General features: G+C 31.0%; 1 protein-coding gene and 1 pseudogene across 2 annotated transcripts; both read left to right on the forward strand.

Annotated features, from left to right (window-relative positions):
• The first annotated feature begins 482 nt into the window (after positions 1-482).
• LOC146924421 (lysM domain receptor-like kinase 3) lies at positions 483-5,248 on the forward strand. Of its 2 annotated transcripts, none has more exons than XM_085709459.1 (12): positions 483-1,599; positions 2,099-2,132; positions 2,182-2,183; positions 2,373-2,528; positions 2,719-2,921; positions 3,094-3,183; positions 3,454-3,547; positions 3,633-3,784; positions 3,884-3,975; positions 4,189-4,327; positions 4,507-4,605; positions 4,846-5,248. In XM_085709459.1, the coding sequence occupies exons 1-12, from the start codon at positions 960-962 to the stop codon at positions 5,008-5,010; spliced, it is 1,866 nt and encodes a 621-aa protein (XP_085565585.1). In that variant the 5' UTR covers positions 483-959; the 3' UTR covers positions 5,011-5,248. The 2 variants fall into 2 exon arrangements, with proteins under 2 accessions (XP_085565585.1, XP_085565586.1); XM_085709460.1 differs by having other exon boundaries at positions 2,725-2,921.
• A 2,340-nt stretch (positions 5,249-7,588) lies between these two features.
• On the forward strand, positions 7,589-16,743 carry LOC146924422 (UPF0481 protein At3g47200-like; annotated as a pseudogene).
• Positions 16,744-17,230: the final 487 nt, after the last annotated feature.

A 17,230-nucleotide genomic window follows, 5' to 3' on the forward strand; every position in this document is an offset into this window, starting at 1 on the left:
AGATCAATAGTGCACATTTTGAAATAGGTATCTATTGTAGGATGGATGGAGTACATAAAATTAAAATGAATATCAAATTAAACAGAAATTTTAACTGGTATTGTCAAAGTAGATTAGATTTTGATTTTTATGATAGGGAAGTCAACGAAGCAGATATGCATTGACTTGGATCATAATTAAAAATGGAAATTATGGTGTTTGTTGTAGTTATGGGGTGGCACAATGCGAAATGGATTCACAGCTACCGACAGGATTGGCTTTGCGAGGTGTACAGTTAAGCAATTTCTAACATTTTTAGTGGGGTTATGTTAACTTGTGCTCTAATAACACAACTTAAAGATAAAAAAAGAATTAAAACATTTTTGTTTCTTACATTTAAGATTGGAGGGAGTAAACTTTTGATAATATTAAAGTCATGAGTATACATTAATGTAGCCACTTAGCTAGTTGACGAGTCATTATATTATATTATATTGTCTTCTAGTAAACTCTATCAAGAGTTTTGGCAGAAGATAGACAAAGAACGAATACAGTTAGGAATAATAATACTAAAATAAGAGTTTTCTTTTTATTCAGACTAAACAAAAATTAACCTCAACACATCCTGAAGAGAGGCAGGCTAGTTTATCAGCTATTAATTTAGTATGTTAGTTTATCTGTTATTATGTGCTAGTTGATTCATTATTCGTCAATTGGCTAAGTTGTCAACCATTCACTGCTTTTTATCAAACAAAGACTATGTTTCCTCCACATTCTCTTCCAAACATGCATGTCTGTTCTTATCATAATAGGAAAAACTTGTGCATATCAATTTATATACTATTTTTACATTCTAAAAATAATTTAGATAGTTAATATAGAGTCTAGAAATCAAGTTTAAGGCTATTTGAGTTAATTTCTTTTTCTGCTTTTTGCTTTCCTTCAGAAGCCATTTAAATTTTCTGTCTCTTATTGACTCAATGAAACTAAAATATGGCTTACTACTGTTGTTTATATTTCTGGAATGTGTTTTTTTCAAAGTAGATTCCAAGTGTGTAAAGGGGTGTGATGTAGCCTTAGCTTCCTACCAAGTTATGCTTCCATTTATGTACGAAAACATAACAAGTTTTATGCAATCAAAGATTGTGTCAGTGTCCAATTTTTCCAATGTTATAATAAGCTACAATAAAGACAAAGTATCCAAAAATGGCAATCTTTTTGCCTTTTATAGGGTCAACATTCCATTCCCATGTGAATGTATTGGAGGTGAGTTTCTCGGACATGTGTTTGAATACACAGCAAAAGAAGGAGATACTTATGATATGATTTCCAATTCTTATTATGCAAGTTTGACTACAGTTGAGCTTTTGAAAAAGTTCAATAGTTATGATCCAGATCATATACCTGCTAAGGCTAAGGTTAATGTAACTGTCAATTGTTCTTGTGGGAACAACCAGATTTCAAAAGATTATGGGTTGTTTATTACGTATCCACTCAGGACTGATGATACTCTTCAGAAGATTGCAAATCAGTCTAATCTTGATGAAGGGTTGATACAGAGTTATAATTCTGGTGTCAATTTCAGCAAAGGAAGTGGGATAGTGTTCATTCCAGGAAGAGGTATGTATTTTCTCATTTTCTTCCATCACCTTTTGATAATATGATCAAAAGTATTTGGTATAAATATATGAATTACATTATCTTCAAAGAATAAATTATTCTGCCAACTGCGGTTGGCACAGATGGTTTGAACTTCCGTAACATCCGTTGTGACTTAGATTATAGGTAAATTCCATTATAAATCTTTAATAAGATTTGGTGATTCTTATCAAAAGTACTTGTATAAGTATGCGAGTTAGATAAAAAAAATTATGACCATCTTGTTCTCTGGGAAATGGACTTTGATAATTCGTAAAGTTTAACTAATGATTGTTACGGCCAGGTTTTGAACTTGGTACTTCCAATTGACTTTACCTTCACCGAACATCACTGACCACTCGAGTCGAACCATTTAATTTCAGTTTAGAGTATATTTAAATGATGACTTACTCTATTATTTTTCAAAGTATATGCATGGTATAAATGTTGAAGTTTTATGTATTTATTTTTTACTTTGCAGATCAAAATGGACATTATTTTCCTTTGTATCCTAGGTAAGTAACATTGATTATCTCAATTTTCATTTTGGATGCTTTATAAAAGAAGTAAATATTGCTTCCTATAATTTGATTTAATTTTCTAACTTTCATTTTTTTTTTATTTTTCCCTTCTTGCAGAACAGGTTTGTCCTTTTGCTATTAAGATGATTATTTGTTAGCTTGTTCACAAAGATATGAGAATTAATGGACAAAAGGTCAATGCTTCCTGTGATCTTAAATTTGGTTCTGTATTAGCAGGTCTTTCTAAGGGTTCAGCTGTTGGTATAGCTATGGCAGGAATATTTGGGGTTCTATTATTTGTTATCTATATATATGCAAAATACTTCCAAAAGAAGGAAGAAGAGAAAACTAAACTTCCAAAAACTTCTAGGGCGTTTTCAACTCAAGATGGTAATATTTTTACACATTCATATTCTAAGTTCTTATTAAAAATATTTCTTTTAACCTATCTTATGATATAAGTACTTGTTCCAGTATTTGAGAGAGCTTGCGAAAATAGCTTATAACATGTTTGTAAAACGTTTTTTTATTTCATTAAATAGTTTATACTTGCTGATTTTTGTTGATGTTGTTGGTGAAGCCGCAGGTAGTGCAGAATATGAAACTTCAGGATCTAGTGGGCATGCCACTGGTAGTGCTGCTGGCCTTACAGGTATTATGGTGGCAAAGTCGACAGAGTTTTCATATCAAGAATTAGCCAAGGCTACAAATAATTTCAGCTTGGATAATAAAATTGGTCAAGGTGGATTTGGAGCTGTCTACTATGCAGAACTTAGAGGCGAGGTACCAAACGACATGAATTTGTTTGCTAGATTGTATTTTGGTTTTAGTTTTGAACAAGTTCTATAAAATATTTTCAAAAAACTGTTATTTTTTGTCAAAACTTGGAAAGAAAGATTTTTTTTTTCCTTCACGTTTTTCATTGATCTCCTCTCATGCAACTTACTGTATGCAGAAAACAGCAATTAAGAAGATGGATGTACAAGCATCGTCAGAATTTCTTTGTGAGTTGAAGGTCTTAACACATGTTCATCACTTGAATCTGGTATACCATCCTTTTAAACATCTTAAGCCATGTATAATATATTTAGGAAATATAATCATTCATTTTTATATATGGTTCGAAGAATCATCATATAACTACAAAGCAAATAATCAGTGTTATTTTGAGAACATAACAACTCAATAACTATCGAGCAAACCATAATTTGTAGCTGTTGACAATTATCTGTTTGTACTTCATGATTTTGTATAACCAGTTTTGTGCGATCTAGATAACACTCTTAATTTACCTACACGTGTATGAACAATATAGGTGCGGTTGATTGGATATTGCGTTGAAGGATCACTTTTCCTTGTATATGAACATATTGACAATGGAAACTTGGGTCAATATTTACATGGTATAGGTAAGATCAACAAAAACGTGCTAATATTTTTATGTGATTTTACAATATTGTCAAATAGTCACTAATGATGGTTCCATGATTTCAGGTACAGAACCATTACCATGGTCTAGTAGAGTGCAGATTGCTCTAGATTCAGCCAGAGGCCTTGAATACATTCATGAACACACTGTGCCTGTTTATATCCATCGCGACGTAAAATCGGCAAATATATTGATAGACAAAAATTTGCGTGGAAAGGTTGCAATTTGACCAATCTTAATGATCTAAATTATAAATTTTAATTTATCACTTATTCTTTTACATTAATTAAGTCTCTATGAATGGTTTTGAATTCAGGTTGCTGATTTTGGCTTGACCAAACTTATTGAAGTTGGAAACTCGACACTTCACACTCGTCTTGTGGGAACATTTGGATACATGCCACCAGAGTATGATTTGTTTGTATTAACATCTCACCATATGTCACTTTGTTATGTTATAAAATGGGATATGACCAGATGATTGTACAATTTTTTTTATAACAAATGATATTTGTATAACCCTTTTAGTATGTCCATGGATTATATAAACTATCTTCAACTTTCTTAATTGTAGAAAACATGTTTGTTTATTAGCTGTTTTTTTTTTTTTTTTTTTTGCAGATATGCTCAATATGGTGATGTTTCTCCAAAAATAGATGTATATGCTTTTGGCGTTGTTCTTTATGAACTTATTACTGCAAAGAATGCTGTCCTGAAAACAGGTGAATCTGTTGCTGAATCAAAGGGTCTTGTACAATTGGTAGGTCTAGATACATTTATCCAACTTAACCATATTTATTAAGAAACACTCCTTTCGTATATATTTAAAGTCGAATACTCATTTGTATGTTAGTAATCATGTATCTTTTAAATTCAGTCAATTCAATGCATTCACTTAAATCAAAACAAAATTGATTCTTGATTTGCTTTGTATTGCAGTTTGAAGAAGCACTTCATCAAATGGATCCTTTAGAAGGTCTTCGAAAATTGGTGGATCCTAGGCTTAAAGAAAACTATCCCATTGATTCTGTTCTCAAGGTGGAAAGCATTTTTTTCTTAGCAAAAAATTGAATGTTATTTCTTTTTCATCTCAATTTGCATGATATACCAACAAAAAAAAAATGCATGTTTATGTGGTATACCCTTTCAAATCAATGTTATTGAAATATAATTAAATGTATGCAAAAGTGTATAGTTTGTAAACTTACTAAACTCGTTTTTTAGCACTAGATTTTGTCATTGAACATAACTTAAGATATGTGAATGTTTGACTTGCAGATGGCTCAACTTGGGAGAGCATGTACGAGAGACAATCCGCTACTACGCCCAAGCATGAGATCTATAGTTGTTGCTCTTATGACACTCTCATCACCAACTGAAGATTGTGATGATGACACTTCATATGAAAATCAATCTCTCCTAAATCTGTTGTCAGTTAGATGAAGATTTTGTGTGACAAATTGAATTATGTTTGTTAAAACATGTAGAAAGCATACAACAAATGGTTTGTACTTTACTTGTATATGAAATATTGCAGTTGGAGAGTTTTTACTTCCTGTTACTTCAATATATATATTTACCAAGATGGTAATAAATCCAGTTGCCATATGGATTTCCTGTAGTTATTTTTAGTGAAGTTTTATTTTATTTTTTCAAGTATGGAGGTCATGAAGTTTGAACTTATTATTTCATGCATTATACTCAAATTCCTCACCACTAGACCAATTCTAGTGGCTTAAGTAGAGTTTCGTAAAGTTGTAAACATTGAAGTATGACTTATACATGAAGATTTCTGTGAGATATACTAAGAGATTTATTAGATAAAGTTGGAGTTTGTAAAGATGAGTTAGTAGTATTAGTTGTAACTTAATTATGATTTGTTAGTCTAGTTTGTTAGTTATATAAAGTGTATCCTACACATATTGTAATCAATTTTCCTTATTCTGCCAATTCTAAATAAATAATCCTTCCCCCAAATTATTTTCCTCTTTGTTGAGCTCTAGTATCAGAGTCATGGTATATATACCTTAAAAGAGATGATTTTAGTTATGTTTCTTTATTTTGTTTCAATATTCCTTTCATTTTTCTATTACTCCCTTCGCTCCTAAATATAAGAGAAGTTTGTTATTGTTAGTTAGATTACTTGTGATTCAAGTAATTAGAAAAATCTATAAATACTTAAAATTGTATCACATGTAATTCATTCATTTTTCATAATCAATACAATACATTCATGAGGAACACTTTCTTGGTCACAACCACAAATAATTTTATTTGAGCACACTCAATCACACAAATGGAAAAAAGGTAAAAGAAGAAACACTTATCATTTATTTTTTTGAAGGAGAAGAAACACTTATATGTAATTTTAAAATATTATATAATAAGTACTTTAATTTTATGTGTGTGTCCAAATGCATTTTATTTGTGGTTGCACCTATAAAAGATTATATAATAAGTATTTCTCTCTCTCTAGACCCATCTTTTAGTTCCTTAGAGTGTAAGAAACACACCTTGCACTAGCAAATTGGTATTTCAAGCCTTTGGTCCGTGCGTGTAGAGTACATAGGTTTTGGGTAATCAAATTCATTATCAACCAACCAAGCAACAATGGCAGGTAGTAATGGTTTTCTAGGAACACTTCCAATTCTTGATGGCAAGACTCGGGAAAGATGGCAGATTCAAATGAAGGTGTTCTTCGGATTTCAGGATGTTCTTGAGGTGGTGGCAAATGGAGTTCAAGAACATTGTTTTGTATGTGGCAAGAGTTCAAACACTGGTGTACTCAATGAAAAGTTATGGTGAGAAAATCACTGATCAGATGATTCTTGAGAAAATAATGTGAACTCCGTCACCTTCCATTTATCATGTCATCGTCGAAACTGAAAGACTCAAGTGATTTGACAACATTAAAAATTGGAGATCTTCAAGGATCATTTGAGGATGATGAGCCGAGATTTTTTTATAGAAAGGGAGTTCAAGATTTAATTGAAGCCTTGAAAGCAAAAACATTCAAGAAGAATGGTGGATCTAACAATTCCGAAGGCAAGAAAGATAAAGAAAAGTTTTAAGAAAGGAGACAGGCCAAACTCACAGAAAAATAGATTTGACGAAAGATCTAACAATTCCTTGAAAATTTTGGAAAATTTGAGGACCAAAATGCAAAATTTGAAAAATTATAACAATGAAGAAATTTGAAATTCTCTATAAATTTAACTTGAACAAAATACTTCATAAATTTCCATCATTTTAAAAAAATTTCAGATTATTATCCAAAAAAAGGAATTCATCTCAAAGTATTTCAATTCCCTCAACATTACATTACCTCAAAACATTTCTTATTCAAACACATTCTTAGAGAAATCCAAAATTAACTTTGTCGGGTCTCTGACTTTTGAAACTATCAAAATCTATTTTGATAAAATTTTCTCTTTAATCTTCTTCGCAAGTCCCTTAAGCACTAAGATAAAGTCGACGTTGTTTAAAACAAAACAAAAATATTATAGATTCTGTAAAAAAACAAAAAAGATAAAGCTGTTGTTTTGCTTTGCGAATTTTAATTTAAAATCATCTTAGCGTGCATGTCTGATGCTTCACATTAATCACATTGGTTTAGACTTGCAATCAATCAATAATTAATATATATACTTCTTCAATCCCTTATATATATGATTAATTAAATTGCTAGTTACAGGCTTAATCAGATATTCTTTTCTTCATACAGATGATAAGGTATTGTAAAGAAGTATGGAAGGAACTAGGAAGGAAATATAAAATGGAAGATATATTTCTTTGCATTGTGTTATTTAATTTTCTATAAAAAGAAGATTTTACTCCAATTTTAATTTTATGGTAAAGCAAGATAAAGAGAAGATTCCAATTAGACATTAATAGTTTTACAGCTAATGGAGTGAATATTTTAGTTTTGCTTTCAACGTACTAAAGATAAGATTCAGAATATTATATGTTACCATATAGTTAGTATATATGTTAAGACATGAAGATAGTTAGATACACATCTTAGGCATATATGGAGTTAGAAATGAAGTGGCTTGATCAAATCAATGAGGAGATCAAGAACAATGGTCCTACAATAGCTAATGAGAAGGAACAATGGGAGAAGCATTCAATTTACAAAGTACCCTCACAAATCACGGTGTTGAACCAAAATGCTACAAACCCCAAGCAATTTCCTTTGGTCCTTACCATTATGGGGAGGAGAATTTAAAGCTTATGGAAAAGCACAAGCATCGAGCCCTCCTTCGTTTTTTAAAGAGGTGTGGAATGTTGGAAATTTAGGTCTTAATTCATAAAACATGTTCAATACAAAATAAAAGTACAGCGGAAGCAAATTAATCATTGAACATGAATATGATCGGATCTACGACATGTTTGATTTATCGAGAATATTAAGAATTAGGGTATTAGGAATACCTGGATAAAGCTTTCATGACAGCCTCTCAACGACAACGGTAAACAGAGAGAGGTGATCTGAAACAAACAAGAACGTTAGCGGCAGCTGATTTGGTTCTTCCTCAACCGGTACCTTCATGCCTCAAGTTCTCTTCAGATGGGGAGAAGAGAGAGTTCGCCGTGTACGGTGTATTGGGGACCATAGCCTCTTTTATATTGGATGGCCATTAGGGTTTCCCATTATTCCGTTAATGGGCCATCCGGACATCCACTCATTGAGTCCATATCAACTAATTAAATAATTAATTATCCAAAATAGAAATCTAATTAGCCTTATTACTTAATTTGATCACTAATCAATTAAGGCTCTAAATTGATAAATAACTAATATAATTATTATTACGATATTTGCCCACATAATGATATTGGAATATTATTAAATAATAAAATATTCCAACAATCTCCCACTTGGGCTACATATCTTAATAATTATACCAGAATTCTTTAGGCGCGCGTCCGAATGTTATTTATCTTTAGATTTCAACCATACAATCTGGTCCACCTCATACATTAATAATGGGACCACCGCGGCTGTCGTCACTGACATATAACGTGACGGAACCCCGACGACCACCATATCAATGCACTTGATGACATAGATTGATATGGATGAGTGGCATGGAAATTTCATGTAATGTGATCTCTAAATCATGTCTATTTCCAACTGATCCAACTGAAAACTTTAGTGAGATCAAACTGAAGTTTGCAAATTTAGTATTTGCACAAAATGATACAGAAATGGTTATAATAAATATAACCTCATGAACTTTATTTCTGCAGAAAATCATAACATAAAGTCTGTATCAATACCAAAACAAAAGTATAGAACATAAAGTAAAAGAGACTCCCACTAATCCAAGACATCCTTAATGACAACAACCATATGAAAGACCTTATGTGTCATGTCTTTGAATAACGGATCAGTTAGCATAAAGTTTGTCTCTACTTGTTCTATCATTCAACAACAATAATCTATAAGGCAATGAACATTATAAACTTTGTTATCGAATAACTATACGACTGAATTATGTCACTATATAACTTGAGTGGTCTTTCAATGCCTTTAACAATATGCAACCAAGTGACATAAATACTTACAGTCATTTCCTGAGTTAGGCTGTATGTCATATACTGACATCCAAAAGTCAGAGTCTGACACAAAAATGATCTCCAAATTGTCAGATCTCTGATGTGAGCATAAGCTCTCTTGTTCTCTTTAATAATCCTTAAGGTTGCTTTTCAACAATTCAAACTTTGAATTGCTCAAGTATCTGCAAACAATCTGATTATATATGCTATTTCCAAATGCATATAAATAAGATCATACATAAAAATCCTATAGACAAAGCGTATGAAAACACTCAATTTTCTGAATTTATAAATTTTTTAATTGGCAATATTTGAGACTGAAAGTCTCTCTCAGTGATTGTCACCTATAACTTATTATGTCAATTTATTTACAATTTTATTGATATAAACCTTTTGTGACATCTGAAGGATACTTTGAGAGTAATCTCTAAGTATCTAAAACTTAATACAAAAGAAGTGTCCCCAAGATCTTTCATCGTTAAATTCTCATTAGAGATATTCTTGGTTTCACATAACTAATATATCAATGTTGACTAAACAAAATATAATTGACACATTAAACTTGAACTATAAATTTACTCCCACTGAGCTTAATAAAACCACAGTTCTCCATAATGTTATCTCAAAACCAAATGAGACAATTACTTTATGAGAATTTGTGGTAACACTAAAGAGACAAATTTCTTAACTTATAAGTGTTTCATGACTTTGCAAACCATCTATTTTGTATCAATTGACACAAGTTTGATTCAGTTGCACCATATTGCATCATTAATGTCACCATTAAGAAACATTATATTGAAATCCATCTTGTGCAGCTCTAAAATTATAGTAAGCAAACTAGTATCATAACTGTCCTAATAGAGTCATTCAATTAAACTAAATAAAATTTTTCTTTTCAGTCAATTATTAATGACACTAGAATCCCTATAGTTCTTGAGGTGTTGAGTTTGATCTCTATGAAATAATTTCTTAACTTGATTGAGAGGAAGAACAATAATGTCCTCATGAGAATCCAAATATACTATAATAATATTAACTATATGAATTAGTTTAGAACTAATTCTTCCTCATTCAGTTTTGTTCTAAAACCATATCTCTCCCCCAAACTCAATATCCTCAAGAAAGCTTAACAATTTATGTCTCAAAAATTTCTTAATTTGTGGGACGAAAAACTTATAATATTGAAAACCTTAAACAATATAGAATGTCAAAAGTCATAACTGAATTGACTCTAATAATTGAACTTAAAAGACACATTGAATCATCATTTGAAAATAGAACTCAAAATATCATGACTTAATCAAAGAGAAAAAGAAGAAAGAAAGAAAAAATAAGCAAATGATGATTCACCAAATTGTCTTTTAAATACAAAAAAGCTAGTAATGACAATCTAAAATTGGTTCAAAAAATGAATAAAGCAATCTTTATCGACTTTGTCCATTCTAAATTGATATATTTTTCAACATCATTGGACATAAGTCAGTCAAGACTACCTTTCTTTATTTGCCCTTATCTTTTAAGGTATTTTCCGAATGAGCACTATTTTATTTTCTCTTGCTTCAACTTTTCCTTATTTGCACACTTTATGAATTGATCGTTTAAATGATCATTTCTAACTGGAACAATTAAAAAACTTAATTGTGCAAAGAGAATACTAAATTCTCCAACCAAGTCATATGATAGTCAAAATTACTGAATTTTCGAACAAGTCATATGATAGTATAAATTATAGTGTCTTAGCAAGATTAAATATTTACATAATGTGCTCCTAACATTTTCTTTGCCTAATAATCTTAATGAAATACTCACTCTCAAATGAGAGCTTGTCTTTCTCTATATTGCTTTAAAAGCACCTTAGTTTAAGCAAAGAAAATATGACAAAAAATTTGTCATCTTAAATAACACCTCTAATACATGTGATATTTTAGCTTTATGATCACATATGACCTATGAGATTTGGTGTATACTCACTTGTCAAACTTGATTCTCACATTAGGTGCTGAATTTGTGAGAGAATGTGAGTTTCACCATCCTTATCTAGATACAAGAACAATATTAATATTATTCTTTAATTCCTAAAAGAACATTTAAGAGTTAAAATTTAACTCAAATTAACAGATACATAAACTATATTAGTTTAAAGAGAACAAGAGTAGTAAAACAATCACCAAAATACCTAGTGCACCATCAATATCAAGTCTTTAAACAATAATATCAATTGCTAGTGGTATTTTACAACAATGATCAACCAATGACAATTTACTTTGACAAAGAATACATTTTTATAATTGTCATATGTTTATCATAATATATGTGAATGTAAACTCTTAAATATTTACACAACATCATCACACATGTCAGTGAAATATTAAAGAAACGTGCTTCTTTATTTGTAAATAAAAGACCTTAACAAGATACCAAGCGCACCATTAAAACACAATCTTTGGATTGCTAAGAATTAACTGCAAGCGGTACTCTCAATGTAATGATCAAACATTGGTGATAAGTCCTGTCAAATAATAGTCACCTTTGGGCGTTCTATTATCCACATGGATAATTACGTTATAATCACCACATATTTACCATCACAGACATGTAACTATCCGGCCAAGTTGTGCCTTCCTTGGGGCCGACGACAACTCGCATAAATAATTACACACTACATCTTTTGTAAGCTTAATTGAAATCAATTTACACAACAGAGGTTACTTGGGCAACATTATTGTTTCAACTGACTCAACTAATTTTACTAGACAATTTTAATATATATTAAATGGGGTGATAAATCCTGTCAAATAATAGTCACCTTCGGATATCCTATTATTCACATGGAAAATTACTTTATAATCACCACACATTTACCATCATATGTATGTAACTATCCGGTCAAGTTGTGCCTTCCTTGGGGCCGACGACAACTCACATGGATAATTTCATACTATGCCTTTTGTAAGTTCAGTTGAATCAAATCTACGCAACAGAGGTTACTTTGGCAACATGTTGTTTCAACCAAAACAACCGCAATTACTAGACATTTCACAGTAAATTAAAATGGGAATGGTCTTAAATTTACAAGGCAGATGGGAAATGTCTTAAATTTACAAGGCACTACCGACATAATGTAGGCTGAATTAGTTCATTATGTTGCTAAGTAACCATAAGGTCACTCGACAACCCTTAAGTGTGAAGACAAATTCACGAATTTGAAAGAAGATGAAAGTCACAAATCACACCAATGTGTGTATGACGATACTTAAGTGTGAAGACAAACTCACAAATTTGAAAGAAGATGCAAGTCACAAATCACACCAATGTGTGTATGACAATACATTTACAAATATCGCATAAAAGCAACAACAAACATTGCATGAAATATATTCAAAATGCATGATAAGACAAAATATTATTGTAGAAAACTTAATAACAATAAACTCAAATATCACAATCATGCTATAAACCAAATATTCAATTTTAAATCACAAGAAAATTGAATTTTATATTCATGCTATAATTGATTCACATATATAAACAAATGATTCTTTAAACAAAATAAAACATAACTCTAGCACAAATGTTTTCCTAAATAAAGGAAACAGACTTTATATGTTTATAAATAAACAAACAAAACTAGAATTACTATTTCCCAAATTTAAAGAATCAAATTCTTACTTTCTGTACTAAAAAAAATTTCTTCATACTATTTTGAGATTTATTATTAAAAGGCAACATATATATCACAAATATATTTTAACTCTTTATTTGCCTACTTCTCAAAATAAACTTTATGTACAAAATTTTCGTGAATCAAAATTAATTTCAAATAGAAATTAAACTGCAAGATATGATAACGTTATTTGAAATTTATTTCAACCAAAAGATTTAATATAAATCAAATCACCAAAATAAAAATAAAATTCAAATCTTTATCAAAATTTCATATTCTTATTTGTTGAGCAACTAAAATAAATTTGCTATAATAATGGCTTTATCAGTATACGAAAATTGTAACTATATGCTAAATAAATTAAGCCAAATGATTTGAAAAACCAAAACAATCACCAAATAAGAATTTATCAACACTTTTCCAGCACTAGTTCAATAACCGAATGAAATTCAAGAATTTTATATTGTTATGCGCACACAATTAGTCACCGGATGCACGTTAATCATGAGATCAAATTAAAATTGCCTTAAAAGCCAATGATACCTTATGATTCCAAAAGAAGAAAAGAAAAGAAAAAAACGTAGAAGCCTTTGACAGCAAACATCTCACACTAGTGTCTCACATCATATTATTATTCTATTCTTTAAATAATAGTTCAAAAGAGACAGCAACTACACTGGTTTAGAATGAACACTTACACGATTGAAAATCGTAAAATTTCTTTACTCATAAAGCACAAATCTCAATCAAACGAGATGTGCTACGCATCGCAAAGCAATTCGGAAAAATAAATTAGCAAAACAAACAAATTGGATGCCGATCAACCAAAACAAAACAAAACCATTGATATCATAAAATCAACACCGATTTACAAAAGAAAGAATTGATTCACATAGCCATCGATAAATAAATAATTAAAATAAACAAAGTAAAGCCATCGATATGAACAGAACATGAATATGATCGGATCTACGACATGTTTGATTTATCGAGAATATTAAGAATTAGGGTATTAGGAATACCTGGATAAAGCTTTCATGACAGCCTCTCAACGACAATGGTAAACAGAGAGAGGTGATCTGAAACAAACAAGAACGTTAGCGGCAGCTGATTTGGTTCTTCCTCAACCGGTACCTTCATGCCTCAAGTTCTCTTCAGATGGGGAGAAGAGAGAGTTCGCCGTGTACGGTGTATTGGGGACCATAGCCTCTTTTATATTGGATGGCCATTAGGGTTTCCCATTATTCCTTTAATGGGCCATCCGGACATCCACTCATTGAGTCCATATCAACTAATTAAATAATTAATTATCCAAAATAGAAATCTAATTAACCTTATTACTTAATTTGATCACTAATCAATTAAGGCTCTAAATTGATAAATAACTAATATAATTATTATTACGATAGTTGCCCACATAATGATATTGGAATATTATTAAATAATAAAATATTCCAACATGGAAAGCCCATTGAGTTGTTATTCCAACGCTTGGAACAAGTGGCCAAAGAGTTGAGTGACTCGTACAAGTCACTTGATCCAATTTGGACAAACAACACACCAAAATTCATTGAAATGATGATTCTTGATGGTTGTTTTATTTTGGAGATTTTGAAAGTGAATTATGAATCTGATATTATGGTTGACTACGATAAGAATGATCATGTGTTTGGTGAACACGGAAAACTTTATATTACGCCATATATCAAACGTGACATGCTTATACTTGAGAATCAGATACCTATGACGGTTCTTCATATATTGACCGAGTTTGAAACCAACGTTGAGGAGGTAATATTAATGACTGTTTTTTAGTAAAATAAATAATTATAGCAATATTTTACAAATTAATTACTCTGTTCGTCCCAGATTTCAAGGTTTCATTTTGAGTTTCACGTATATTAAGAAAAAGTGATATATATATATATATATATATATATATATATATATATATATATATATATATATATATATATATATGTATGTATGTATGTATGTATGTATGTATGTATGTATGTATGTATGTATGTATGTATGTATGTATGTAATTGTTGTGTCCATTTTGTGTTTGAATATTAGTATTAAATTGTACTACTTTGTGTATGTGAATTTAATTTGACTTTCCATATTCTAAGACAAGTGATGTCAATTAGAGTTTTTTTTACAAATAGTATTAATTAAAGTAAAATTTGAAATAAAATAATAAATAAATCTAGTGCCTTAAAAAAGAACTTATCTTATTTTTTAGAGAAAAAAAGAACTTATTTTTAAGAATACGTTTTTTTAAAGAGTGCATATAATTATAGAGGGAGAAATTAAATAATAATTTTAATGGTAAATAGTAATACAACAACAGAAACATCCAAGTTTTATCCCATTAAAAGAAATAGGTTACAAGAATTAATCAAATTACAACATAATGTTTAGGGGTGGCAAAAGGATCTTAACCCGTTGAGCCGGCCGTTTAGCCCGCTATTATGGATGGGCGAGCCAAAATTTCGAACTCGTCCCCTGTGGTTGGCCAGTCTCTTTAGCTAGAAAAAAAAAAAGGAGCGGGGCAGGGACGGGACGGGCTGACTTGCTAACTTGGCAACTTGCTGTCTTTATTTTTATTTGTTCAACAGGTTAGACAATATTTAGAGTAGGCTGACACAATAATCCATCATAACTCAAATTTGTCTCATAAACTTGTTTTTACCACAAGTTTATTTGTTGTTAATATTTATTTTTTAAAATATCAAACTTGTTTTTACCACTCGTTTTAGATGGATTAATGACGAAGTAGGGTGGGTTTGGTTGGCCTCTCTTTGTCATATTCTTATTCAACAGTTTGTTCAACCACTTGAAATACCCCTTGAGACGCAAATTTTCCTTTGAATTTTTATACTCATCAAGGACCATTCAAATTTCAATAAATAACAAATACCATTATTTTTCCTATTCAATGATGCTTATAGCTATAGAGAAGTGTTGGTTGACTGATTATTCTAATGCTGCAATTTGATATGCAACATACAGGAAGATCATCGTGAGTAGTTAAACAAGAAAATCGTAAAATTTCTTGACCCATGGCCATCCCGAATCATGAACGATGCCTCCTTGCTCAATAAGAAAATCATAGAGTTGGGGAAATGTATGCATCTATTGGACTTGTACAGAAAAAGTATGATACAAGAAAAAGCAAGCCACCCAACACCGCAGCTCAAAAAACCAATAAGAAATTTGTTAAATTGTGAGGAACCAGACGAAGATTATATTATTCGATCTGCAAGAGAGCTCCAAGAGGCTGGAGTAAGCTTCAGGAAAAGCAATACAAGGAGCCTCAAAGACGTTTCCTTCAATCGAGGTGTTCTTAGGCTCCCCGCCGTCAAATTAGATGACAGCACAAAATACATTTTCCTTAATCTCATTGCATTCGAACGTCTCCATGTTGGAGCTGGTAACGAGGTAACATCTTTTATATGTTTTATGGACACCATCATCGACACTGCTCAGGACGTTCCATTTCTCAGTAGAAGTGGGATCCTAATCAACGCTCTTGGGAACGATAAACTTGTGGCCAAATTGTTCAACTCATTGGCCAAAGAAATCTCCATGGATCGCAATGGAGATCTTGAGATGGTGATGACGAATATGAAGTATTATTGTGAAAAACCTTGGAAAAGTTGGCGTGCAAGTCTCATTCGCACTTATTTTAGAAATCCTTGGGCTATGGTGTCTCTTGTTGTTGCTTTCTTCTATTTTGCTCTTACTATTAATCAGACTGTATACACTGCTGGTCAATACTATCAAAAGGACTGCTAGCAACACAATAAACACTTCCCACACACTCGTTTAATGGTTAAAATTCATATGGATCACATTAAATCATATGAGTCTCATGAATTTGGTGGAAATCATGTGCATTTTTAACCAATTAAAAATACGTATTAGAAGGTGTGTGTTAAAAAATGTGTAGCAAGATCCTTGTAGTTTCTTCTTTACTGATTTGATCTGTATCTCTAATTTGCTTGTATTTTGAATATTTCATGTACTTGACACTTGATTTATCATTGTGACTTTATTATATAGAATGGTTGTTCCCACTAATAAATTGGGTTGCCAAACAAGTGACCATGCATGATTGCTATCATTTCTTTTATTGATTTATATCGATTTTCTCCACTAATGATAATCTTATGCAAAACATTGTTAAACACTAAATGTGGACTATAAGAAATTCATTTCAAGTTTCTTTTATTTATGTCGATCGAACTTTTTTATTTGTGACTTAATTTAGAATTGCTTAATTTTAAGCATCTCCAATCCAGTGCTATAGATTTGTACCCGTTACTATGTGAGCTATCTATCTCCTAGTTATCTGTACCGGTGGTTTAATTTCCATGGTATCGTGAGTCTTTTGTGAATTGGCTCACACTTTTGTTTTTTCTTGCT

Source organism: Medicago sativa, chromosome 5, assembly GCF_051527215.1.
Source record: "Medicago sativa cultivar Bolivia chromosome 5, Bolivia_mono, whole genome shotgun sequence".
NCBI lineage: Eukaryota > Viridiplantae > Streptophyta > Magnoliopsida > Fabales > Fabaceae > Medicago > Medicago sativa.